This window comes from Panthera pardus, unplaced genomic scaffold (genome assembly GCF_024362965.1).
Source record: "Panthera pardus isolate Hobbes unplaced genomic scaffold, ASM2436296v1 HiC_scaffold_15, whole genome shotgun sequence".
In the NCBI taxonomy this organism is placed as follows: domain Eukaryota; kingdom Metazoa; phylum Chordata; class Mammalia; order Carnivora; family Felidae; genus Panthera; species Panthera pardus.
In genome coordinates, this window is record NW_026526710.1 from 61,205,738 (window position 1) to 61,233,264 (window position 27,527).

Consider the following 27,527-nt stretch of genomic DNA (forward strand, 5'->3'; position numbering starts at 1 on the left):
TGGTCGTGGACTTCTGGCTTCTGGAACTGTGAGAAAATAGATTTCTGTTGTTTAAGCCATCTATTCTGTGGTATTTTTTTATGGCAGCCCTAGCAAACTAATACAGATAGGTGGGTATATAGAAATACAGATGGGTATATAGAAAACTATATAGATGAAAACTGAGGCTATCATTAACTCCAGAAAAAACAAAGAGTTGTACAAAAATTGAAATGTTATCATCATACAGTATGTGTTTCAGAATGTATACTATTTACATAGTCATAATAATGTAAAAATTGAATACTGATTTAGTTTTATTGAAGGCTGGGAGGAATGGATGCACACACACACACACACACACACACACACACACATTCATGTGTGTTAAAAGAGCTAAACCCTCCTCTTCCATTGTAAGAAGTCAAGAGTTCATGTCTATGAATAAAATAATCAAGGAATTGGCAAGCAAATTATTAAAAATATGGAGATTAACTTCAGAGGGAAAGTGAAAGCAACTGTTACCTTTGAAGAAGGGAGATGGTAAGGAGAAAGAAACTACTGCTTTCTAAAAATCTGTATCTTATTAACTAGTACCTGTATTATTGTGATGGAAATCAAGTTCTAACTTCTAAAAAGAGAAAGAGTTGATTCTTCACAGTGGCAGGTACCATTACACAGCATGTGTATATGATACAGCCGTCAAGAAACCTACAGGATAGTTGAGGAGAGATCACTGTGAACTTCACCCTCATTCAGAGATGTTGTCATCCTGTCCAAAAAAGTCCCCCACCCCCATGTCATTACTAACATCCTATCCTGCTTCATTTTCTTCATAGCTCTTACTTGGCATTGTATTATATATTTATTGTTTGCCTCCCCTGGTAGAATGTAAATTCCACAAGGGCAAGTTTCGCCTATTTTGTGCCTAGGGCAGCGCTGGCTCAGAGAAACAGTCACTATATATACTTATTCAATAAATGAATAAATAAACAGCTTTATCTCCTCAGCCAGTCTTCCCAGAAGAAGACACAGACTATGTCTCAAACTCCTGTACACAGGGCTGAGAATGTACATTTCTTAATAGAGTCATTTGCTGCCTTTATTCCAGAAAAAAATATTTCATCCACGGAGTCCTCACTTTCCCTATCTGTAAATTGAGCCGCTTTTCCCCTCCTAGAACCATGGCACCGCAGGCAATCAGAAGCCCCATCATCTCCCCTAAGCCTCCCCCTTGGAATCAAGTTAAGTCACCCCACAGTCCCTTCTCCTTCCCCACAACCCCATCCTGCAGGGAAACAATGCTGATGGTCCCATCACTGCTGCTTCCATACATTTCTGGATCTCCACGACCTCACTGGGATAGAGCTCCACCTCCAGGCGCCCATCAGCTTGGTTCTTGTCCAGCCAGCGGTTGGCAGGGAAGGTGTACTGCTTGCCTTGGCGGGGCACGCGGATCTGGACACTGCCGAGGAACCAGCTGGCGTGCATGCCCGTGCTGTCATGCCCAATCACCAGCCGACTGATCTAGAAAGAAACCCAGGGTGCGAGTGAGCAAAGAGCTGGTGCACAGAAATCTCCATGCTTCCACCCACCTCCCACCCACCACCAACACTGGTACAAACTGCTTTCCTTGACCCAGACCTCCAGCTCCCCAGAAGAGGGGGGCTCAGCAGGAGGAGGCTGGGTCCCAGTCTTGTCCACCATCAGCCAGTCGGGGCACTTCTCCCGCCCAGAGCCTTTGTTCCCTCCTCTTAAGAGGAGCTCACCCTTGTGGTAGTTGTGAGAAGCAAGTTGGGGAGCGGGTGTGACTCCAGTATGTCTGTGATTGTGTTGAGTGGTGGCCACACAAGGAAGCAAACATTCAAAACATTAACCATTTGCTTCGGTAGCCGTGTTATTGGTTTGGCTTTGCTTTGTTTAAACAAGACAGTACCGTACCCATTTCTGCATTTCTTCTCTGATGTACCCCTCGGTTCTGTGCTCAATCCCTTCTCTCACTCTTGGCCCTGAGGAACATCTTTCTCTTTCCAGTAATGCTCAGTAGTCCACTTGCTTTGCTATTTTACATTTTAACATCTTTACATTTAACACAGACCACTGCGTAGATCATCATGTTACCATCCTCACGAGTACTTGGTTCTTCAATGTTCAAATCCCTTTAGTGTGTTTTGTTTTGTTTTTTAATGCTGTTTACGGGGCGATTCGAACATTAGACGGAATTATCAAATAGCCTTGAGATCCCTGCTGGTCCCTCCCCCTCCCCTCAGCTTCTCTCTGTGATGGTTTGAAGGGGTAATGCTAGCCATGAGTCTGGTGCCAGAAGGCTAGAGTTAGAAAATTGTTCCTCTAAGCCCTGTTCTCGCTCTTATGAGTGCTAAGTGCCTCTTGCGGCTGATAATGAAAATAGCATCAGAACGGAGTGCATGTAGCCTGGGTCCCCTGGAATCGTAGGAAGGAAACAAGCTTTGTTTACAAAGCCTGACAGCCTTCTGGGTGAGTGCCAAGGGCCACAGGAGAGCTTCATTGTCTGTGGTGCTGGGACAGCAATGGGATCAGCTGGAAGAATAAAGACAGGGACAAGTGTCTTCTACCTGACAGGATGGGAAGCTCCTTAAAGACAGAACTCCTGAAGTTCTTTCAATTCCAGAGTGCCTAGCACCTACATGGTGCGACTGTTGATTAACCGTCAGCTTACTGAGCACCTACTGTGGGCATGTGGGTGCTATCAACATGGTTAATGCCAATAACAATCCCCCTGGTGTCCCCTGTTGTTATGAATGAGGACAAGCAAAGGTGAAGAAACTTACAGGCTCAGCAGGTAAGTGGAAACGTGGAGCCTTGGCCATCAGCAGCCAGAGCTGGCTCTCCCAACCTCTTGGCCACACTGCTTGTTGAGGGGGTTTCAAAAAAGCAAGGAAAGGCCCCAGATGCCATCCCCCTCCCCTCAGATGTCTCATCTATCTGGGGATGTTGCCAGAAATCCTCAGTAAAGGGAACAGCATCTCACTCCACGATTATTAATTCAGCTGAAAATGTAAATACATTTTGAGGAAGGAAGACTGTGATTTAAGCTCATTACCATCAAGGGATAAATGACTGACATGAGAGCACTTTGATGGAGTACCTGAAATATGGTGAGGCTTAGAGAGAGGGGAAAGGGACAGGAAAGTAAGGTCACAGATGGGAGCTTGTCAGCATCCCAATTCCTGCTAGCCACACCTTGAGAAGGACAGGTGCTAACAAGAAGCCCAGCTTGGACATTTCCAGAAAAGTTTCCAACACTATGGTTGAGGGCATTAGATCTGTGTTCTTCTAGATGAACTGCTCAGACTTCTAGCAGCCGGGCCACTGGGTCCTTGACAGAGGGACACCCTCAGGTGCCATCTTCTAAGGCAGTATCTCTTCAGTGTTGCTGGGGTTGTACATTGAAACAGGTTTCCTGAGCATAATTCAGATAGATGGATACTCAAGTTTGGAATTGGGAAGATTTTCAGCCCCTCTTTTCATTTCTTCCCTTCTCCTCTTTTCCTTCCCCACATGCCTGTGTCCCCTTCTCCAGTGTCTGGGACCCAGCTACATTGGTCTTGCCTATGTAGGTAAAGGAAATGTTGGAACTATAGACACCAAAAATACACATTCTGTCCCTAAACGGACTCTGGGAGCTTAACCACTGTTCACATATATTCTGCTGCTCCGGGTCATAGCTGGAAAGTAATGTACTTCGCTAACCCCCAAGAGGGCATTTTTTCCCTTTAAAATGTGTTCACCCATGTGCATGTGAGAGCGTGTTTGTGTGTATGTGAGTGTGCAATGTGTGCATGAGTGCGTGTGCATGTGAGTGTGTGCGTGCACCCACACGTGGACACATGCGGGGTGGGTGAGAGCATGTCACATGGTCTTGGGAAGGAGACTTACAGTTCCAATGTTCAGGGTCTCCAGCGTGAACTCATCCACCCGGCCACGTTCAAAATAGTCCTGCAGATTGTTGTCAGAGACGAGAAGAATTTGCTTGATGGTGTCAGATTTATCCCCATAGAGCTTGATGTAGACCCTGGAATCTGTGCTGGCCCCAGAGACGTCCCCGGTCTTCAGGCTGATGTGGTAGCGGAAGTCTGGGAGTCCAAGGTGGGAGGCAGGGAGGGAGGGATTAGTGCAGGGTGGGTGGAAAGGGCTGCAGCAGGAGGGCAATCTGCAGCCAGGGCAGGACACTGGTACGGGGGGTGGGGGGGGTGGTGGGGTGGTGGTGGTCAGCAGCCTAACCCTTGCTCTCCGTAAGTTGCCCTGTGATAGGGCAGGGCTCCCTTCATCTCTGCCAGGTCCCCTCATCAACAACACTGGGACGCTGATCCCTGTTTGGCCTGCCCACAAGGTATGAACATGCCGACAACAGGAAAGCATTCAAAGACCACTGAGTGTAAAAGACTTGAATGAAGGACCTCAAACAACCACCCTGTCCAGTTTCTCATCTGATGGATGAAGACACTGAAACAAAGGAACGTCAAGCTTTGCAGACCGTGTTTAGCACATTATATATGCACTGTATATGTATTCTGATCTTGGCTTTACAAGTGAGGAATCAGAGCCTTAGAAGGTTACATGTTTGGCTCAAGATGTCAATAGTTCAGAAGTAGCCAGCCAGGAGTGAAATCCTCATGTGGGCCCGAAGCTCCCTGTCACGAAACAGGATGCCATGTTGGTGTTCTTCCATTTTATCACCCAGAAAGGTCTGCATCGTAGGTGCACAAGGGAGGATAGACACGTCTGTTTGGCTGGTACTGCCTCCTTTGTTGCTCTCATCAACAGAGGCCTGTGTGCACTCAGGGGCCCATACCCAATGCCACAAAGAGACTACAGAGAAGAGGATTCCAGATCCTCCCTCAGAGCCTCTTCCCCTCCACCCTCCCCACTGCTGCCCTCCGGGAATGATGTGAACAGTGCAAGAGCCGGGAGGACGCCTCTCTCGTCAGGGGCACACCCACCACCTGGTCTCGGGACAACTTACTCTTCAGTGTTGCATTGCTATCACTGGGCAGCAACTCTCGGACCAACTGACCATCATCCTTATCCTTGTCCAGCCACCTGTTGGGCAGACAAGGGGCTGTTAGTTCTTTGAGTGGCCAACAACCAGCCATCACACTGTTCGTGGAGAGTCACCAGAAAGGCCAAAACTGGGAATTCAGCAAAGGAAAAGGCTCTAGGGGGGCTGAGAACAAAGGTCCCTGCCCAGACTGGGGAGGAAGACGGCTCTGACGAGGCAGTACTGGCTGATGTCGGAAGGGTGACAAGGAGTTAGCTGGGAGAAGAAGAAGGTGCCATCTCCAAGGAACAGCAAGTGTTGGGACAGAGCAGAGCCTCTGGGAGCTGGTGGAAGGCCAGTGTGGATGGAAGGCAGTAGGGGAAGGGCAGCTAGCCTGCAGCAAAGAAGGCTAGACAGGTGGAAGGGTCACAGGATGTAGGACCTTGGCAATCACAGTAAAGAGCTTGTCCTGAAAGTCATGAACACCGGTGTCACTGTTATCATCAAAAACAATCACCTCGTTTTGGGAGAGCCTACCATGTGCGTGGCAGTGTGCTGAGGGCTCTGGGGAGGGGAGACGGCAGAGATGATGCACGGAGATCAGTAAAGACACAGCTCGGCCCTTAGAGAACCTACTGTCCAGTTAAGAAGACAGGCTAGACCGGCCAAAGTGCTGAAGACCAGGACAAGGATGGCTGTCGAACCAGAGTAAGTGCAACAGGAATTCAGAGCAATGAGGACAGTTTGTGGGGAAGGGGCTCTGCTCTGAGTCCTCAAGGAAGAATGAGATTTGCCAATAAGGAGAAGTTGGGTCTGGACCCTACAGGGCTGGGTTTGATGGTGGTGACTCCTCTATATGTTAGAGTGGGCCATGGCCCCAGCTCTCTGCTGGTCACCCACCTGGGGGCAACATATTGCACTGGTCACCCAAAAAGCGCCATCTGCCCCGAGCATGGGATGCAGCCTGAGAAATGAGACGACCGTGCAAGCACCAGGTGCCCAGGCCCCAGGACTCACGAGGGTCTGTGATATAGGTGACGGCAGCAGAAGAGACAACCTCGGTGATCTCCAGCACCGCGGGGAAGCCAAGGCACTCCTCTCTTGACCAGTGTCTCCCCATCTGCCTCTGTGTTACAGCTGGTCTTGGCAACCCAGCCCTGTTATACTCCTGGCAGGGAGGCACCTCCCTGGCCACAGAAGCCATCGAAGGAAGCCAAGGTGTGCCTCCGCCCCAGCCCTCCTGACACGGAGCTCAGGCCTCCGGGAACCACGGTCTCTCTGCAACATACCCCCACCTGAGTGTCGGCATCCCCATCCCTTCTCTCTTGCCCCCACCCCAAGCACACGAACTTACACGCCCACCTGCCGGCTGTTAGCTCACACAAAATGTTAGCTGGCAGCTGAGTGGCTGCACTCGCCATGGGCTTCTCAATGCTGTGAGCCTAGAACACCACAATCATTCGGGATTCCAAGACGTGAAGACGCAATTGTAAAATTCTGAGGCTGACACCAGCGTGGGTGGGGGTCAGGGAGAGATATTTGCGAGTGGGGACTACTGCCTAGAGCCCCTCCGTTAGGAGCCGCCACCCCTGTCCTGCGGAGGTCACTGCCTGCAGAGGTCACCCGGCATTTCCCACAGATGCAGACTGCAGAGAAGGGTGTGGCTCTGGCCACCACTCACGGGGACGGGGAGGATGGATCCAGCAGGCCCTCCGCCATCGGAAAACCCATGCTCCCTCCCAACCTTCTCTCCACCACTCACCCATCCCCAGGCCCACCGCAGCAGTAAAGGGACACCGTGGCTTGCCATTTCAGTTTCCAATGAAGTACTTACAGGGTATTGATCGAGATTTCCAAATACAGCCATTTTCTTTCAGCTTCAGATGCTTGGGCCCAGCACCCAGAGGCTGCTCAATGGGTGAGCCCTTCTACAGGTGACTTTATTGCTCTTTCCCTGGGCTCACAAGAATGTACAAGCATGCACACACACGTACACACACACACACACACACACACACACACACACACCTGCCAGAGCTAAACCGCTCACCCTACCTGACCCTGGCAGAGAAGTTGGGAGAAAGAGGCCTGGTTTGTCCTCTCCCAGCTCAGGTGAAAAAAGAACCAGCATGGAGCTCCAGCCCCGCCTCCAGCTTCTTCAAAGTCCTCCTGGGTCCCGAGTCGGCAAATGCCATCACCACATGCCTCAGAAAGGTACGAGAAGCCATTTTCTCAAAAATGCATGAACACTTTATGTGTCTGGGGGCAGAGAGGGCTCTGGGGTGTTTGGGGGCCTCAGCTTGCCTTGTGCCCTGCAATCAGCATCACCTGTGCCTCTGGCAGACTGGCTCCTTTCAAAGTGCAATCCCATTCCATCCTCCCCATCACCGTAAGACACATGCTGGGCAGGAAGGTGCAGAAGACCAGAGAGGTTAAGAAATTTGCCCAAAGCCACATAGCAGGGAAATGGCTAAGACTCCTGGTCCCACACTCCCCCTGCATCATGCGTGTAGTAAGGCAGGCAGTGTGGACACACCAACTTTTGCCTCATCCCCTTTCCAGATTCCTCATCCTCTTACTGGCCTGTCTCAGGGCTCGGTCTTCACCATTCTTTATCCATGCTCTCCCTGAAGGATCCTATGCATTTCCCTGACTTTAAATTCCATCACTACACTCTCATTTCCTGGATCTATTTCTCATGGCCTGATTCTGGCTACTCGATTCACAAGCATCTCAAACCTAACGTGCCCCGGCTAAACCTCCCGAGTCCAGCCCATCTCCACCCTCAAACCTTCCTCCCCTCCCCCTCCTCACCCAGAACCCTTCCTCCCCAGGCTCCCCACTTCAGCAAGAGCATGACCTCTGCCCATCTGCCGAAGGCAGAGACTTGGGGTCTCCACTTCCCCTCTCTCTTGTGGGCACATCCTATGATCTCTACCTCTGGGATCTGCTTCCAGTGTGGCCCTTTCTCCCCACCTCCACTGCGACCCCCGAGAGCCGAGCTGCCATGTTACAGGTTTAAATGCATCCCCTCAAAGTGATACGTTAAAGTCTTTTTTAAATTTTTTTTAGTGTTTATTTATTTTAGAGGGATAGAGACAGAGCATGAGTTGGGGGGGGGTGCAGAGAGAGAGGGAGACACAGAATCTGAAGCAGGCTCCAGGCTCCGAGCCATCAGCACAGAGTCTGACGCAGGGCTCCAACTCATGAACTGCAAGATCATGACCTGAGCTGAAATCAAGAGTCAGACGCTTAACAGACCAAGCTACCCAGGTGCCCTGATATGTTAAAGTCTTAATCCCTAGTACCACAGAATGTGACCTTATTGGGAAATAGTGTCCTTACAGGGGTAACCAAGTTCACATGAGGTCACCGTAGGGCAGGCCTTACTCCAAAATGACTGGTATCCTCATAAAAAAGGGAAATGTGAACACAGACACAGACATGCACAGAGGGAAGGCAACGTGAAGACACAGGGAGAAGGTGGCCATCTAATCGCCAAGAAAGCCTGTGGCCACCAGAAGCTGAGAAGCATGGGGCAAACCCTGTGCAGAGCTCCTTCAGAGGGGACACGGCCCTGCTGATACCTTGAGTTTGAACTTCTGGCCTCTGTAACTATGCGTCAACAATCCTGTGGTGTAAGCCACTCGATCTGTGGCGTGTTATTACAGCAGCCCGGCAAACTAATACATCATGGGCCCCGCAAAGCTTCCTATCAGGCTTCGCTTCCCCTTTGGACCTTCCATCCAGAAGCCCTGCTGCTTTCCTTTTTATTCCTCAGGAAGCCAGTCTCACTGTCCCCTCTGCAGACAGAAATTACCCAGCGCCCCCACCTCGAAGCCACCCCACCTCAGTGTGGCCACTCCCAGCAGCCTCCACGCCATCGTGCGGTTTCCTTCATCCCGTTCCTCACAGTCCGTAAGTACAGCTTTCATCGTTTATTCACTTCCTTATTGTTTAGTCCCCCTCTAGGCTACGCACTGCATGAGGTCAGGGAGCAAGTGTGAGCAAGTGCTTAATAAATATCTTTTGAGTGGATGGGAATAAGTCTGCTCCATCCAGCTATCAGCCAGGCAGCCTCCTGGTCCAGTAGGGGGGAAAGGAGTGGGTGACCCGAACTCTCCCACCTCGTGCTTCATCCCCACGTGCATGTCAGCCCCTTGCCGGCCTCTGCATGAGCCCCCTCCTCAGGCCCGTGCCTCATGCCACCCCTCCAGCCTGGAGCACCCACCACCCTCTCTGCTCCTTGCCATCCATCCACCCTCTGATCTTCTGATCTGAAATCTTAAATCTTCATTTTTTTTTTTTAAGTTTCATTGAGTGGGAGACTAACACTCCGAGGTAACTCAGTTACATTCTGCAATTGCCATATTGTATCTTTAAAAAGTAAGAACGCTTTGGTACATAAATAGGCACAGTAGCCGCGCACCGGGACACCTGAGCCGGGTCTCCGCACCTGCGGGTGGGGTGGGGACTCAGGTCTAAGCGCCATCGGGAGGGCCATCTCTTTCTTGCACCAGCTACATCCTTCAGCCACTACTCCGCTCCCCGGTCCACGGAGGTGGGTAGGACTGAGTCTTCCCAAGCCGGGGGCCCAGGACCGAGGCGGGAGAGCGCCAGCAGCAGCAGGCCCCACGCACCTGAGACACGGGAACTCTACGTTGTCGCTCTCGGGCTGCCCTTCTTCTCTCACGAGCACGCGCTCCAGGAACCAGCCGCTGCCCCCACCTTTGCCGTCGTGCCTGATCCTCACCCGTCTCACTTTCCGCATGGTGACCGACTCAATGGTGAACTCGTCAGCCTTCAAATGGGGAAGACAGCAGGGTCAGTTGGACAGTGGCTCCCTTAGGACCCAAACACCAAGGGAAAACACGGGCCCAGAAATCAAAAAAGCCAGGGCTGATGGGTTGGACTACTGGTCTTTCACAGGTGGGCTGGGGGATACCTAGAAAGAACAGGTCTTACCCCTTCTCTAACTGCTCCCACTGGGAAGTCACTCGATATCAAGTTCCCAACAATGGAAGTCTATGTTTCTTGGTTAAACAATGGCCATTCCTTATGATCTTTTTTTAAAAATTTTATTTTACATTTATTTATTTTTGAGAGACAGAGCACAAGTGGGGGAGGGGCAGAGACAGAAGGAGACACAGAATCTGAAGCAGGCTCCAGGCTCCGAGCTAATGGCACAGAGCCCGACACGGGGCTCAAACTCACAAACCGTGAGATCATCACCTGAGCCGAAGTCGGACGCTCAGTGGACTGAGCCACCCAGGCGTCCCTTTATGATCTCTTTCTAAATGGCAGATCTCCCAGGAGGATGGACACATTAGGCTGTTACCAGTCACTAACCATTTATCATGAATTAATTCCTTGGCTAATCAACTTGGGCTCCTGCCACAGAAAGATACTGACTGGGGGACTAGTGGTCTTGCTAATTTCACCATTCTGCCTGCTAATGGGGCAGCAGAAATACAGTAGGGGCTGGAGAGTTGCCAAGCCTACATGAGGACATCGGGGAGCCTCCAGGAACAGAAACACGAGTGTGGGACTGGTGGACAAAGGAGTCAGAAGAGGTAGAAGGAAGAAGTTAAGAAAGGGTGGGTAGGTGGGAGGGAGAGAGGAAACATATTGATCTATGTGAACTCTCCCTCTCCATCCCTCCCCAATGAACCTCCGTGTACCCACAACACTCAGATTACTTTTGCCACCCAAGAACCAGGCCAGCCTGGATTGGCCTCGGAGAGACCTCCACTCGAGTTCCAGGGCTTGTCCTGCCATCGCCAGGCAGGGAAAGAGCCAAGACTTATGTGAGGTCAGTCTGCAAACCTGCTTCACCTGGTAAGCACCTCTGGCCTCCCATTACTGCAACAACCACTCTACTGAGCACCTGCTCTGTGCTGCAGGCCAGGTCTGTTGGGGGTGGGGGGGAAATATATGTGCATCCCTAATGTTCACATCAGCTGGCTACAGGTAGGCATCCATCCCTTCCCCATCTTAGACATGGGAAAATAGTCTGGGGGAAGGGAGCTACTGGCCCCAGGCTGGGTTTGCCCCCAGATCTGCCCGCCACTTTTCCCATTGCCCCACTCGGCCTCCCCAGGAAACCCATCTGACAGATGCTGAAAATGACGGGGGGCACCCAGCACATCAGTAAGGAGGCTAGGAGCAGATCCCAACTCTTCCATTCCCATGTTTAGTGCTTTCTTGGTTTTTCTTTCAAAAGGAAACGACAAGGTGCCCCCAGTGGTCATGTCGAGCGGAGAAGGCAAAGTTCCCAGCTTTCCACTAGCCTGTGTCCTCCGGTCCACACGCAAGGTGCCCAGCATTACTCCCTACCTGGCCACCTCTGAGGGAAGAAAGGTGCCACTCATACTTCCCCACATGTCCTCCTATTCTGCCCCCTTCTCAATGCTTAAGGTGGGGAGGGGACCATGACCCCTCCTGGGTGGCTCTTCAGGCCCCAGCTCAACAGTCCCAGGAGCCTGGAGGGTGCCGTGCATGTTAGTTCGCCATTCCCCTGAGCAAGCCTCTCTGACAGCTGGGTCCCAGCACCCATATCAGCTCTACCTTAGCAGAGAAGGGAAGACAGAAGACAAGGACATGGGACCTGGGACCAGTTGAGCCGCACGGGGGAGGGGCATGGCTGCACTCACATTGCCCTTCTCAAACAGGTCGGTGTTGTTCCTGCAGTTGTAGAGCAGCCGCTCCCCGGTGTCCCCCACGTCGCCAAAAAGGCACAGGTAGACGTTGGCATCGGTTCCTGCGCCTTCGAGTTCTCCGGTGCACACGGTCACACGGTACCGGGCCACTGTCAGGTAGAGAAAGGGACATAGTGGCTGGCCACCCCCTGCTCCCAGCACTGGCCCTGCTGCTCCTGCCTCTAAGTGCCTCCTCCCTCTTTCCCTCCAAGTCTTGCTTGGGCTGGCCCTGCTCCCTCTCCAGCTACACAAATCCCGACTCAACCCACTCCAGGATCAGCGTCCCTCTTCCCACATAAACCAGAGGCTCCCAGTCCTGGTCAAGCATCAGAATCCCCTGGGAAATTCTTGAAGAATGCAGATTCCTGTGCCCCACCTAGGCTTCCCAAATTTTAGTCTCCAGAGGTGGGATCCCTAAAACTGCTTTGTTTACATGCTCCCCCAGGAGACTCTGATGGGGTTGGCAGTGTTTGGGGACCACAGGTCTGATTCAAATATTTCGACACTTGATTCCATCCAACCCAGCAGATTCTTTTGTCTTAGGTTGTCCTCCAATTCATATGTGTCCTGTCTTCCCTAGTAAGAGAATTTTTCTTTGTGAAACAGAACTGAGCCCCCCTTTTCTTCAGAACTGAAAGGCACAAAATGCAGCCACCGTGGGAGGGGCAGCAGGTCCTTTCTCTGTTGAAAATGTACCTTGGAGGAGGTGGACTGCATCCCCACACATCACAGCCTCCCTTCTCACTTCAAATAAGCTAGAAAGCAAAGTTCATTCACTCATTCACTCACTCATTCACTCATTGGTCCTGTATATGTTGACTGAAGCCCAGTCGGTGTTCGGCATCATGATAGGACAGGGAATCAGCAGCGAGCAAGTCCAACAGACTCCTGTCCCCACGGTTACAGCAGAGTTGAGAGGGGGCAGGTGGAGAGGAAAGATGGACAGTAAAATCATAACAAATTATAACCGGGGAAATTTCTGAGTTACGTCTGCAACAAAGATTACATAGGAGCAGGGTGCCCTAAAGTGGAATGGAAGTGGGGAGGGGGAGTGTGGTGAGTGAGTGTAAAGGATTTAGAGATTCAGCGAGGAGGTGATGTCTGGCAAAATGCTAATGACAGGAGCGGACCACAGGAAGCTCTGAGAGAAGAGGGTACAGGTAAGTATGAAGCCCCAGGGTGGGGATGGGTATGAGTAGCAAATGTTCCAGCAGAGAGAAGGCTAGTATGTCTTGGGGAGGGGAGCAGGTGGGTTAGATGAAGTCCAGAAGGGGGACAAGGCCAGCACTGGGGGTATGACAGGTCAAGGTAAAAGCGTGACTTTCTAATGGGAAGTCATTAGAGCACTTTTAGTGAGCACGTAACTTGATCTGATTTATGTTTTAAACGGTACTCTGGCTGCCATGTGGAGAACTGATTGTAGGAGTGAATCAAAGAGGCCAGTTAACAGAATAATTACAGTTGTCTAGAAAAGAGAGGAGAGTGCTTAAGACTGGGGTGCTGTGGAGATGGAGAGAAGCCAGTAGATTAAAGATCTATTTTTGAGGGAGAACCAACAGTACTTGGTGATGGGTTGGATAAGTAATTGAGGGAAAGAGGAATCATGGATGACTCCTAGGGTTTTGGCTTGGGCAACTGGGTACTGTTCCCAATAAGAAGTATGGATGCCTAGGGGGAAGGATAGGTTTGGAGATACAGATCAATGGTTCTGTTTGTACATTATAAATTTGTGGTGTTTATTAGATGTTCATAAAGAGAGGCCAAGATGGCAATTGCATGTGTGTCTGGGGAGTCAGGACTGTTGGCATGACTGGTCATCACTGGCAATGGATTCCACTGAAATCTATGGGACCAGATGAGATCCCCCATGGAGAGGATGTAGACAAGGATTAGAGGGACACCAACATTAGGGATCAAGCCCAGAAGAAGCTAGCAACTCAGATGAGAAGCAGCCACGGAAGCAGGGGGGACATGTCTCTGAAGCCAAGAGAAGGCAGGAATGATTTCAGAAGTAAATGCCACCAAAGATAGAGAGTGATCTTTGGTTTAGCTACATGGAAAGGACTTGTGTTGAGGACAAGAGCAGCCTCAGTGAAATTGTGGGGGAAGGGAAGAATCCCTACAGCAAAGTTTGAACAGAGTGAGAAAGAAGTGAGAAAGTGGGTACAGCACCTGGATGCCTGGATAGACCTCTCTCAAGAAGTCTGTTGTGAAGAGGAATACAAAAGGGAAATAATAGTTGGAGTGGGGATTAGGTTTAAAGATGCTTTATTATAAAATATTTAAGATGTGAGATACTAGATTATTATACTAAGTGGGAATGATCCTGTAGAGAAAAAAAATGATGATGCGGGAGAGAAGGTGAAGTTCTTTAGAGAGGAAGAAGAAGAATGACCAGAGCATAGATAAAGGACTAGATTTTTCAGGGTTCAAGAAACTATAGAGACTGCAAGGAGGGCAGAGGTATAGCCTCAGAGGAGTGACAGGTTGTGGGAGAGCCTTGAGTACAAACTGAGATATACTGAGTCAGAAATTTAAAATAAGGCCAGCCCTCCCCCATTCATGCTCTGTCTCTCTCTGTCTCAAAAATAAATAAACATTAAAAAAATAAAAATAAAAATAAAATAAAATAAGGCCAGTCCTGGGGCGCCTGGGTGGCTCAGTCACTTAAGCACCCAACTTTGGCTCAGGTCATGATCTCATGGTTTGTGAGTTCGACCCCTCCATTGGGCTCTGTGCTGACAGCTCAGAGCTTGCAGCCTGCTTCAGACTCTGTGCCTCCCTCTGTCTCTGCCCCTCCCCCACTAGTGTTCTGTCTCTATCAAGAATAAATAAACATTAAAAAAGTTTTTTTAAATTTTTTTTAATGTTTATTTATTTTTGAAACAGAGAAAGAGAGCATGAATGAGGGAGGGTCAGAGAGAGGGAGACACAGAATCTGAAGCAGGCTCCAGGCTCTGAGCTGTCAGCACAGAGCCCGACACGGGGCTTGAACTCATGGAGTGTGAGACATGACCTGGGCCGAAGTTGGATGCTTAACCAACTGAGCCACCCAGGCACTCCCTTTTATTTTTTTTTTTAATTTTTTTTAATGTTTATTTATTTTTGAGACAAAAATTTTTTTAATAAAAATAAAATGAGGCCAGTCTGCAAGGCTGCATGTTGTACTACAGTAAATCTACAATAACTGAATAGGTCACTTGTTGGCTTTACCTAGGATAAGGTTTATCCAGGCAAGCATGATAGAGAGATATAAGGGAAGAAAAGATAAGGGCATGTTTAGAGGTAGATTATAATGGTGGCCCATGCAATCTCATCCAGGTTCAGAAAAAACTAAGTACAAGAAGAGGTGATGATAAAATGAGTGGATTAAAGGTCCTGATGCAGTTAAAAAATGTTAGGGTGGGAAAGGCAAAACTATGGAGACAGTAAAAAGATCAATGGTTGCCAGAGATTGGGTAGGAGGGAAGGGACAGAAGAAGAGACAGAGCACAGAGGATTTTTTAGGGCAGTGAAATTACTCTGTATAATACTATAATGGTAGATACATGTAATTATAAATTTTTCCAAACCATTGGACCATTATAAATGGTCCAAAACATTTGTAGAATGTACAGTACCAAGAGTGCTCCACAAGTAACCTATGAACTCAGGGTGCTAAGGGTGTATCAATGTAGGCTCATTAATTATAACAAAACGTATCACTCTGGTAGGGGATGATGATAATGGAGGGGGTACACATGTATGGGGGAATGGAGAGTATGATAAATCTTTATACCTTCCTCACAATTTTGCTGTAAACCTAAAACTGCTCTAAAAAATAAAGTCTATTTTTAAAAATGAAGGAGCTATTAAGATACTCCCAGATAAACAAAAAGTGAAAAAAATTCATCACTAGTTGACCTGTCCTGCAAGAATATTTAAAGGAAGTCCTTCACATTAGACATTAGACAGCAACTTGAATTCAACCAAAGAAATAAGAGCACCAGGGAAAGTAACAACATAGCAAATGTATAGACAGTATCATGTAATTTTTTATTGTAATTATTTTCTTCTCATACCTTATAAAAGACAATTGCATAAAGCAGTAAATATAAAACTTCACTGGTGGATTTAAAATGTATAAAGATGCAATTTATATGATAGTATAGCACAAAGGAGGGGGAAGAGAACAAACCTACAACGGAGCAAAGTTTTTGTACATTATTGAAATTAAGTTGGTACTAATCTGAACTAGATTGCTATTAAGTTGTTAGTTGTAATTCTCTGGGCAACCATTAAAAAATTACAAAAAATGTATATATTAAAAGAAACAAGGGAAGCAAAACAGTATTCTAGAAAATATTTATTTAATTCAAAAGAAAGTGGTAATGTAAAAATATAGGAACCAAAAAAAAATTCGAAACATGGAAAACAAATAGCAAAATGGCAGGCATAAATCCTGCCATATCAGTAATTACATTAAGTGTAAATGGACTAAATATTTTAATCAAAAGGCAGAGTGTGGTCATCATCCTGCAGAAACAGGATGGGTTTTTCACCCCATATTTGCTCAGATATCAAGGCTGATGACGCTACACATGTACCAAGAGTGAACATAAGATGTATTATTCACATAATGAGTTCTGGGGAGAGTACGGTAGGTTCCCAAGAAGGTCCAAAAATGGCTTGAGACAGCAGGGAAGGATGACTAGCTTGGGATTTTATGGTGATTAAGAGATGAGAGTTCCCTTGTGGGGGTCAGGGCTTGCATGGCTTGAACTTTCCACCAGTGCTAAGGGAGGAAGTATCCAGTCTTTTTATCAAATTGCCCAGATATTAGGCAGAAAGTGGGGGGGGGGGGGGGTAGTGTAACTTGAAAGTTGTCAGCAGTCAAATATCAAAAAAAGTCACACTGTTACACAGAGATTGGCAAAATTGATAATGGATCTAACTATCTGCTATATAGAGAGATACGCTGTAGATTCAAAGACCTAAATAGGATGAAAGTAAAAGAATGGCTACCAGAACTAGCCACCAGCAACAGACAGTCTGAATAAACGTATAACAAGTGAAAAGATTAAATCAGTAATCTAAAGACTACTCACAAAGTAAAGCTCAGGCATAAATGTCTTCACCACTGAATTCTACCAAGTATTCAAAGAAGAATCAATACCAGTTCTTCTCAAATTCTTCCAAAGAACAGGAGGGAATATTTCCCAACTCATTTTATGAGGTCAGCATTACTCTGATACCAAAACCAGACACAGATATCACAAGAAAAGAAAATTACAGACCTATATATCTTATGAATATGGATACAAAAATGCCCAACAACATATTAGCAAACCAAATCCAGCAACATAAAGAAGAATTATATACTTTGACAAAGTAGAATTTATCCTAAGGATATAAGTTTTGAAAATCAATTAATGTAATGTATCATCAATAGAATAAAAAACAAATATAACATGAACATTTTAATGGGTTCAGAAAAAAAATATGACAAAATCTACCATTCTTTTTAAAAAATTTTTTTCTAATGTTTACTTATTTTTGAGAGAGAGAGACATAGCATGAGCAGGGGAGGGACAGAGAGAGGGAGACACAGAATCTGAAGCAGGCTCCAAGCTCCTAACTGTCAGCACAGAGCCCAGCGCAGGGCTTGAACTCACAAAGCATGAGATCATGACCCGAGCTGAAGTCGGATGCTTAACCGACCGAGCTACCCAGGCGCTCCCAAATCTAACATTCTTTTATGACAAAAAAAGAAAACCATCAACAAGCTAGGAATAAAAGGGGACTTTATCAAACCATAAAGTCATCTATGAAACCCTACAGCTAACACAGAATTTTTAGTGACAGACCAGATGCTTTCCTTAAGGTCAAAATAAGACAAAGGTATTTGCTTTTCAACATTTGTTTTCATTATGGTACTGGAGGTTTTAGCCAAGGCAGTTAGGCATCCAGATTGGGAAGGAAGAAGTAAAACTATTTCTATTCATGGATGGCATGATCTTATATATAGAAAATCGTAAGGATCCCATTAAAAAATATTTGAACTAATAAATGAGTTCATCAAAGTTGCAGAGTATTAAATTAATATACTCGGTCAACTATATTTCTATTCTCTTGCAATAAACAATCTGAGAATGAAATTAATAAAACATCTCCCTTCAAAAGAGCATAAAAAGAATAACATATGAATAAACTTAAAAAAACAAGTGAGAAACTTATGCTCTGAAAACTATAAAATACTACTGCTGAAAAAATTAAAGATTATTTAAATAACTGGAAAAGCATCCCATGTTTACTGATTGGAAGACTTAACATTGTTAAGATGGTAATACTTCCCAAATGGATCTATAGATAAAATACAGCCTCTGTCAGAATCCTTTAGAATTGAAAAGCCAATTCTAAAATTCATATGGAACTGAAAAGGACCCAGAATGGCCAAAACAACCTGGAAAAAAGAATAATGAAGAAGCGTTGGCAAGGATGTGGAGAAATTGGAACCCTCACACATTGCTGATGGGAATGCAAAATGGTGCACCTATTTTGAAAAACAGTTCTGTAAAACAAAGAGTAACCATGTAACCCAGCAATTCCACTGGTGGGTGTATATCCAAGAGAAGTGAAAGGATATGTCTACACAAACACTTGTACCTGAATGTTCATAGTAGCGTTATTCATAATAGCCAAAAAAGTAGAAACAACCCAAATGTCCATCAACAGTTGAATGTGATCTATCCGTACAATGAAATATTGCTCAGCAATAAAAAGAAATGAAGTACTAATAGGAGCTGTGATGTGGAGGGACCTTGAAAATATGCTAAGTGAAAGAAGCCAGACACAAAAGGTCACCTGTTATATGATTCCATGCACATGAAATGTCCTGAATAGGCAAATCTACAGAGACAAAAAAATTTAGAGACTATTGGTTGTCAGAGTCTGAGGAGTGAGGTAGAGGGAGGAGAGTGTGACCGCTAATGGATATTGTGTCTCTTCTGGGGGTGATGAAAATGTTCTGAAATTTGACAGTACTGATGGATGCATGATTTTATCAACATACTAAAAGCCACTGAACTGTACACTTTAAGGGGGTGAATTGTATGGGACGTGAATCATACCGCAATAAAGCTGCTGTTTTTAAAAATGGACACTACTCACTGATGATTCGTCTACAAATGAAGATAAAGTATGCCAGGAATGTGACAAATCACCAAAAAGTTAAAGTCAATGCACACATTACGTTTTCAGTAATATACCCACTTTTATCTGGAGATGTAGAGACATCTGAAAATCATTTGTCCATTAAACATGTGGGTCTGTGAAGACACAGTGTGTGTAGCCAAAGCTCTGGTTAGAAGGACAGGCAGAGAATGACTGCTTGCCCACAGAGCTGGCACAGGCGGGCACTGGAACCAAGGGGGGTGGGAGCAAAAGCATCCTGCCCCTACGCTGCCTCTTCACAGGGCCACAGCCCCTGAACTTATTAGAGCCTTTCTGCCTTCTCCAGTCACCTCTGCTGAAATGCAAACACGAAGTGTCTTCAACCTTCAGCCTTTGCGTAAGTGAAGCTGATGCTTCTGTGTTTAGCTCCCAGTGACAGAACTGGGAGCAGCAAGAGGGATGAACGGCATGAAGTGGAGTGAGTACTGAAATGGGGAAGCACAAACGGGAAGAAGGAAGAGCGGCCTTGCTGACTCTTAATTCTGATGGACAGTTCTGCAGTTTTAGCTGTAACCACCCGGCAATTCCCAGAAGCAAACTGATGAGGGAATGCAGCCATCCCTTCGCCTGGGAATTCCAGGCCTCTTTGTTCAGGAGCACTGAGGTCCATTTGGCTGGAAGTTCTCGGGGCTCCCGATCTTCTCCAGGGGCCCCTCCCAGCCCACCAGCCATTGAGGTCCGTCCTCAGGCTCCATCCTGGCAGGAAGTCTATGGACAATTAAAACTAGCTGTATTGTTAGCTGTCAGCAGCGTAGACTTCCAACAGATGGGTACATACTACCAGAGCCTCTGGTACTTTAATTTAAAAATTACAGCTCGGACTGACTAACAAGAAGCTTCGATTTTCAGCACTCGAGTCCAGTGGTCTCCCGCCCACTCGTCAGCGGTGTGGCATCACTTCTGCCGGGCCTGCAGTAGGGATCGCAGATCGCATTGCTTCTACATCTCACCGGGCTCCTGAGGGAGGGCAGGGTGCACATACATCATAAGCGGTGTGTCTAGTCCATGTCCCGGGGCTGCGTGAGTCAGCGAGGCCGCTCCCGAAAGCCTTTCCCCCTCAGACATGGCATTAACTGCTTCTTTGAAAGGCCCTAGGATGTATGTACGTATGTATGTATGTATGTATGTATGTATGTATGTAGTAAACCAGGAGTACACAATTTCAAAGTTAGAGAACTGGTTTTAAACTGGGACTTATCTTATGAGTCTAAGACGCTCCACTTAAGGGACTGCCAGGAAGCCCTGCACATTATTCACTATACCGTGGTACCAATGGGGGACGTGGCACTTGTCACCAGCTCTGTTTACTGTTACAGAGAAGTATCCAGACCAAAAAAAGAGACCCAAGTTCCTGTAGAGGTGTTGTAAGGACACCAGGGTGGGTGTTCCCAGCACAAGAGAAATTTATGTGGGCCAGATAAAACATCTGGGAGCGAGGAATCCAAGTTGACATGGGCTCAGAAGTACTGCCAAGGACCCCCAGAAGGCACCAAACTGCCTTTAGAGCCAGGACAGACAGCTCTTTGATTCAGCTCTTCATTAGAGACTTTTTTCATTGGAAGGGTTCTTTAGCAGCATCACAGAAGACAAAAACCAACAGCTATGATAGCCCCACATCTCGTACCCTTTTAAAGATGTTACATGCACGTTTACATATATAACCTACAGACATGCTCTTCCTGCCACGATCTCTCCTTATCTGTCACATCCCTATTCAGAGAACACCTAGCTCAAATGGCACCTCATCTACAGTTTTTTCCAACATCCTGAGCAGAAAGTTCACCTCACCGCTGTGTTCCATGGCATTCTTTCACCAAGTCCCGCCACAGTCACCTTCAAACTCTCTCTTGGATTTATCATCTCTCTAGTCTAGCCAATCTTTGCCCAGTCCCAGGACCTCTTTTTCTCTGCCCTTGATGACTTCTTAGAGACTCGCCCCGAAAATCCATCCTCCACACGTCCGTGAGACAGGCGAGGAGAAGTGTTGGGAGTAAGGAGCTAGAAGGAGTTTCGGGACAGGGTGCAGTGCCATCAAGGTCATGGGAGGGCTGGGAGGCAGGAGCCTGAGCCGGAGGTGGGACGTGTTGCTCAGAGGAGCTTCATGGGCTGATCCTGAGTGAGGCACGGGGACGGAGGGGACTGGGTAAGTGGGTGAGAGGTAGCGATCAGCAAAGTGGATGAGGACCAGGGTGTGGGTGAAGAGATTTTCCACATGAACATTGAAAGAAGCAGCACAGAGGCTCTGAGGTCTTGATGTGCAAACAAATTGCTTGGGATGCTTGATTAAAACGCAGATTACCAGGCACAGGCCTCAGAGACTCTCATCAGCATGTCTGGGGTGGGGCTGAATTGAGTCCCCTCCCCAATTCATATGTTTCAGTCCTAACCCAAAGTACCTCAGAGTGTGACAGGATAGGAAGGCAGAGCTTTTAAAGAGGGGATTAAGATAAAATGAGGTCCTCCGGGTGGGCCCTGATCCAATGCGATTCATGCCCACATAAGAAGAAGAGATCAGGACACAGACGTGACCACACAGAGGGAAGACCGTGTCAGGACAGAGAGAGAAGGCCACCGTCTGCAAGCCAAGGACAGAGGCCTCAGGAGAACCGAACCCTGCTGACACTTTGATCCCGGACTTCCAGCCTCTAGAACTGTGAGAACTGTAATTTCTGTTGTTTAAGCCCCTGGTCTGTGGTATTTTTGTTACGGCAGCCCGAGCAGACTAACAACACTGCCCCCAGAACAATGGCAGGAGGTGGAGGTGTGGACAATGACCTAGGGGCACACCACATCACCTTCAGCGAAAGAGGAAAGTAAGCAGAGGCCACCAAAAGATGGGACTGATCGGGGGCAGAGGCAACACTGTGAGATGGTGTGAGCCCCAAGTCTGAGAGTGCAGAGGGAGTCAGGTGAACTCCCTCCCCCGGGCCCCACAGTTTGTGAGGAGAGAAGACAGGTTCGGATGGACGGGGAAGCCAGGCTTCAGTCAGGGTAAGGAAGAGGTGGAGGGAAAGAACATCCGGGGCATTCTAAGTAGAAAAACCTCACTGAAATGACAATCTCTCAGTATTTTCAAGTTTTAACCAAACAAAAAATGGTTTCATCCATAAAGCTAGGGGAGAGGGACAAATATAGACAATGGCAACAAGAATTTGGGGGCTTGAGAGCCCCTGGAAAGGTGATTAATGCCTTAGAACAGTGTTTCCTCACCAGCAGCAGGGCCACCACTTAGAAATCTGTGAGACAAACAGGTCCTGGGTCCCATCCCAGGCCTCCTGAATCAGAAACCCTACAGGTGAGGGCCCGCACGCTGTGTTTTCAAAAGCCTTCTGGGTGATAATGCACAGGGAAGTCTGAGAAGCCCTGACTTACCAGACCAGAGAGAACTGATCAGAGCTCTCACTTGTGCAATTTGAGAGGCAACCAGCAAAAAGGCTCAGGAATGACAGCAGCAGGGTCACTTCAGAAACAGGGAGTGAGGATCTAAAGTCGTGAGAATTGGTTAGAAAGACTGAGGAAGGGGTTAGTCCTAAGACCCCAGCCCCACTCGTTCCTCTCGGGCTCAATTCTGGTGCACAAAGGGGCCAGATCCAATAAGAGCAGGTTTATTTCTGCCTTGATGGGCTACATGTTATATAGTAAGTCTCAATTTGGGGCATAATGCTGTTATTGACCATGTCCATAGGGACATGATTGCCTTGTTACCACAGAAAACATTACTGAACGTGAAAAGACAGAGTGTAGACCCTGAACCAGGAGGTGGGAGACCTTGCTCTAGGTCTGACTCTCTCTCTGACTGTATGATCAGGGCAAGAACGCCTCACTTTCCTGAACTGCACCAGGCTATTTTAAAGGCCTTGAACCCAAATATTCTATGGTCACATTTTTATCTAAAAATGAAGAAGAACCATAAAGTAGATGATACATAATTGCAAGCACTGCCTAATTAGACTAACAGGGTGCTTTTGTAGTTGATATTCGCTATGTGGGGTTTCTAAGTTTTTGAGTATTTACCTCTATTTAAATCATTCAACAAACATATACAGAGCTTCTATTAGATGTACAAATGTCTGAGAAGTGACACTATCCAAATATTTAGAAGGGTTACTGCAACTATGAGTGACATTGTTTTCTACATATTCTTAACTCCGTAATTTTGCAATATTGCTATACTATTAAAAACTTAAGGACTACCACAGTGATAGTAAATAGATTAATCATCTTAAGTGCCAATTCTGATCAATTGCTAATGTCTGCTTGGGGAGCTATATCGAGAGCGCTGAAACTCATTTCAGACTCAATGGGAGAGAATGCTGTGATCACTCAGTAATGTCTGCCAGGGGCAAAGGCAGGACATGTGCTGTGTCTCTGTCTATTCTGCTACTAGAACCTAGAGGTAAAATGATCTCCCTTAGCCCCTTTCAATGTGGAACCTGGGCCCCAGATTAAAAGCTTAGTCCCTCTCCTACTGGCCTTAAATAGAAATAGAGGACTCATCAGGGGTAGCCAATCACCAGATACAGCCTTCCTTTTGGGGGAGCGTTTCATGAATAATTTGAAGAAGATGTTTTCTTTAATGTCAGGAAGGCTGTGGAGAAACACTGCTCAGTGCAGAGTCTTCTCATCCCCATAGCCCACCTGAAGACCCATAAATGTCACCTCGCTCCCCCACACCCACCATCGTAGAGCGCTGGTACCATGCCGTAGAGATGACTCCTTCAAGCCAGTCTTAAGGCCGAGAACTAAGTTCACCCGGCATTTGGAGGGGGCCTGATGAGGTACAGCAGACGAGACTACCACCTCATGGGCCAGCCCCCTGCTGACACACCGAGGAGGAGTTCCGCTGCCTCCCCCAGGATAGTGGGTACTCACTGGCCATTATCCTCCGCACCGTTGGGCCCTCTGCGGTCATTTCCCTCACGATCTCATTGTCATCCTCGTTGGCATCCAGCCAGCGATTGCAGTTGAAGTTATACTTGTCCTTGGTCAGGGTATTCATCAGGGTCATCTGGAATGAAGTCCTGGGTGAGCAAGGGGGTGTCCCAGAGATACACCATGCCCTGGGGGCCCCATTCTGCTATTGCATCTAAGGGAGGCCACAGCCATCCTGTCAAGAGGATTTTTGTGGAAAGCAGAGTGCCAGATTAACACTTGTCCCTCTTGGTCCCTGGAGACCCACGCTTGCCCAGCAGCCAGGTGACTGGGGAACAATGCAAGTCTCCTAAACACCTGTGCATTTCCTTAGTCTGCTTTGGGGGTCCTCTCCCCTCAGGAAGTCCCCGTGTGTCCAAACTCAAGACCCACACTTACCCACCCCCACTCCCAACAGACTTATGTGACAGGGTTATTAGAAAGAGTTCCTCTCCCAACCACCTCCCAAGCCCCAAGATGGCACATCTCACCCTCTCTAAATGCCAGCCAGAACCAGGGCTCCTTCTGTCATGCCATGCCCGAATCTTGTAAAACCTGCCAAGATCTGGGAGCTCAATCTATGGGGTGAAATAACAAGCCTTGGGTGGACATAATCAAGTGAAATGTATTTATCCTCACAGCTTACCCCCTCCCTGGAGGGTACCCACCCTGGGCCACTTCTTCAGCAGTGAGGATGGCTTTGCTTCAAGCCACCCTCACAGACTTTGTCCTCTCGTGACCTTGCGACCAGGGGCACGTGAGGGCAAGATAGCCGTGTAGGGCCGGGATTCAGTCTGCCCTGGTGAAATCGAACAAAAATAACTGACCCACAGTAGGATCCAGAATAAAGAAAATCTTGCAAGCAGTAAACTCCCAGTAACAAAACCCATATGGCAACCCTGTAAATTAGCACAGGCCCACAGCCCCAGAACTCTGCTGGGCACTGAAACAGACACAAAGATCAATACAGCAGTCACGCCCTTTCCCAAAGGGGCTGGCAGTCTAGCCGGGAGACAAATACATGAAGAGCAATGAACTGAGTGCATAACAGAAGTACCAGCAGGGTGCTCTGAGAAGACAGCTGAAAATTACAAATCATTCTCACCTAAAGGTCAGAGCACACTTCTGTTGGCAAAATAAGCCTTGCTCCGGTTTAATATGCACCAGAAATTTAGCGTTAAACTTACAATTTACCTTAAATTTGCTCCTTTCTAATTCATTCCAGATGGGGTGGTTTGACGCTGCGGGCTCAGGGTCTCTGTTCTACTATGATTCCCCAGGATTCTAGGCTCCCCAAGAGCATTTCATACCTGCTTCTGTCCCCCAGGTTTGGTTCTGGAGTGCTTGATTCAGGTGAAGGGCCAGATCCAAAGTGCACATCATTCAATCAATACTTTGCCTATAAATCACTCCGGCACCCCTTGCAAGGAGCTGAACTTCTCATTGCACCCTTTTGTCCTCAAACTGGATTCAATCTGGCTTAGAAAACCATCCCCATGACAAACACGTCTTATGTCCCTTCCTCCTTCATCCCTCCCAGCCCATTACACTTCCTTCCTACCCTAAATTTCTCGATTATGCCTGGTTTGAACCACTTGTTATTGGGATTCAGGAGAATCTCATCCGTCCGCCCCTTCTGCCCATAAATCTGGATGAAGATTGGAGAGTTGGTACCAGCTTTCTTCAAGTCGGTCGTCCAGACCCACAAGGACCAGGGGAACTCTGCAGAGACAGGTCAAGAATAAAGAGATTTTCGTGTTACCAGTGGGGAAGGCGAGCAAATCCAAGGAGCTCAGGAATGAAGCACAGACCATGCACAAGTGTGGCCCACTCTCAGAAACCCACTCTAACAGGTGCCAGTATTAGGAACCCAAGGATTCCCTGCTATTTGAAAGAGGGTACCTCAATGTTCCTTTTAACGTGGAAGTCTACTAGTATGTTTTAAGTAGGGAGAAGAGTTGACACCCTGCACCTCTGTATATTTAGAGTGCACTGTGTTAAACCGTTCAGTTTAACATCTAGCCCCTCACAGCAGCAGCTTATGCAGTTTGGGGTCACAGGGGTACTAGGCCTTGGTGCCGGGTGTGTAACTCTATGCCGGGCACACAGCCTGTATCTTGGAGAACCGAGCTCTGCGGGGCCCATTCCCTTCCTTTCTAGAGGAGACGTGAGAAGCAGAAGTGGACTCCTTCGAGGTGAAGCTCTTGCCCAGGGGTCTGACATCCTGGCCTCTGTTGGCCCTGTCTGCAAGGCCACCAGCCTCTGATGCAGCCCCTGCACCTACTTTTTAGGCTCTTCTTCCTGAGAGACACCATCTCGTAGAGCTGCCTCTCGATCAGCCCGTCCACCTTCTTCTCGTCCAGCCAGTTGCTGCAAGGGAAGGTCTGCTGGATGCCGGTGAAGGGGCACAGAATCACCACCTGGGAGGGCAGATGAGTCTCCTGCAGCAGGTCCCCAGGTTGGGACCCTTACAAAGTTTGACAGCCTCTTCATATTATGGGTCGTCTACATCAGGTTCCTCAAGGAATGGCACTTCTCTTACTGTTCTCTGCCTCACTAAATCTTCGACCAAGAAATACCCCCCCACACAAGAGGTCTTCCCAAGTAGGTATTATCCTTCCTCCAATTTACCAGCCCAAATCCCGAATCCTCCCCTATATATAACACGCTCTTTGAACCCCGTGTTTCTTCATGCGCTTCATAAAACCTCAGACCAAACCAAATGAGCTAGAATACAACATTAATTCCCTACATTTGTCTTGTAGGGAAAAGGTCAATCACATAGAGAGCAATGTGTATCTGGAATTTAATACAAAAACAAACTGCTCTCTTCGGGGCTTGAGCCTCATTAAACCTTTCCTACACTTTCTCTGATCACATTCTGAACTCATGAGTTTAGAGCTCAGAAGTGTATCCAGCCTAGGCCACTCACATTAGAGATGTCCAAAGGAATGTTCTTGTGACACTACAAGATTTTCTATCAACCAAGAAATTTTGAGTATTCACATTGCTAGATTCTCTGCTTTATCTTCTTTTTAACTTGAAAGCTAATTTGACTCTAGAGCTGATCAAGCATTTTGACAAACTACTGTCTTACTGGGTGTTTGCTGTCAGTTGTTTATGGTTATTACCATTGACTATAGTTTCCTTGGATTGAATTATTATACTTAGATATACCCAGATATCTCTGAGAATTCAACTAATTCTGTATGACTGTCATAGCCATATGAAACCTTGCCTTAAAACCAAGGGGAAGGAAGATAAAAGATTAGGGTCAGGGAGGGGAGTGTGTACACCCTCTATCTCCCAGAGAAACTCTCCTTCCTAAAGATAAACGATGTCTCAGAGCCTCAGGCAGTAGCCTCCTCAAACACTTTAGTCCTGTGACACAAATGTGTTAGCAATTCATAGAGTCTACCCCAACATGCATTCAACATATGGGAAAGCTGAGGTCCAGAAAAGGGAATGAAGTGCCCAAGTTTGGAGTTAGTTGGTGTCAGTACCAGAAGCATAAATGCTCTTGACTCCTATTAGTTAGGGGCCTTTTACACCCATCAGCGAGAATTTCAGGATTCCTATTAAGGCTGAGGTCCCCTGGGACCCATTACTGCACGCCATCTTTTATGCTGAAGAGTCTATGCAACCATGCATTCAGAAGTGGACCTACCTGTACACAAAGATGGAGGGCACCCACAGAGGGTGGTCTA

The 27,527-nt window shown here is 47.5% G+C and overlaps 1 protein-coding gene across 1 annotated transcript in view; it reads right to left on the reverse strand.

Moving 5' to 3' along the window:
- LOXHD1 (lipoxygenase homology PLAT domains 1) overlaps positions 1-27,527 on the reverse strand; it is a 156,812-nt gene that overhangs the window by 71,577 nt on the left and 57,708 nt on the right. Inside the window, exons 9-17 of the mRNA XM_053901911.1 lie at positions 26,105-26,240; positions 25,382-25,542; positions 24,312-24,398; positions 23,782-23,917; positions 11,653-11,807; positions 9,640-9,800; positions 4,985-5,061; positions 3,898-4,094; positions 1,314-1,506 (exon numbers count right to left, since the gene is read on the reverse strand). Coding sequence (XP_053757886.1) covers positions 1,314-1,506; positions 3,898-4,094; positions 4,985-5,061; positions 9,640-9,800; positions 11,653-11,807; positions 23,782-23,917; positions 24,312-24,398; positions 25,382-25,542; positions 26,105-26,240 — 1,303 coding nt within the window. The remainder of the gene's footprint in view (positions 1-1,313; positions 1,507-3,897; positions 4,095-4,984; positions 5,062-9,639; positions 9,801-11,652; positions 11,808-23,781; positions 23,918-24,311; positions 24,399-25,381; positions 25,543-26,104; positions 26,241-27,527) is intronic.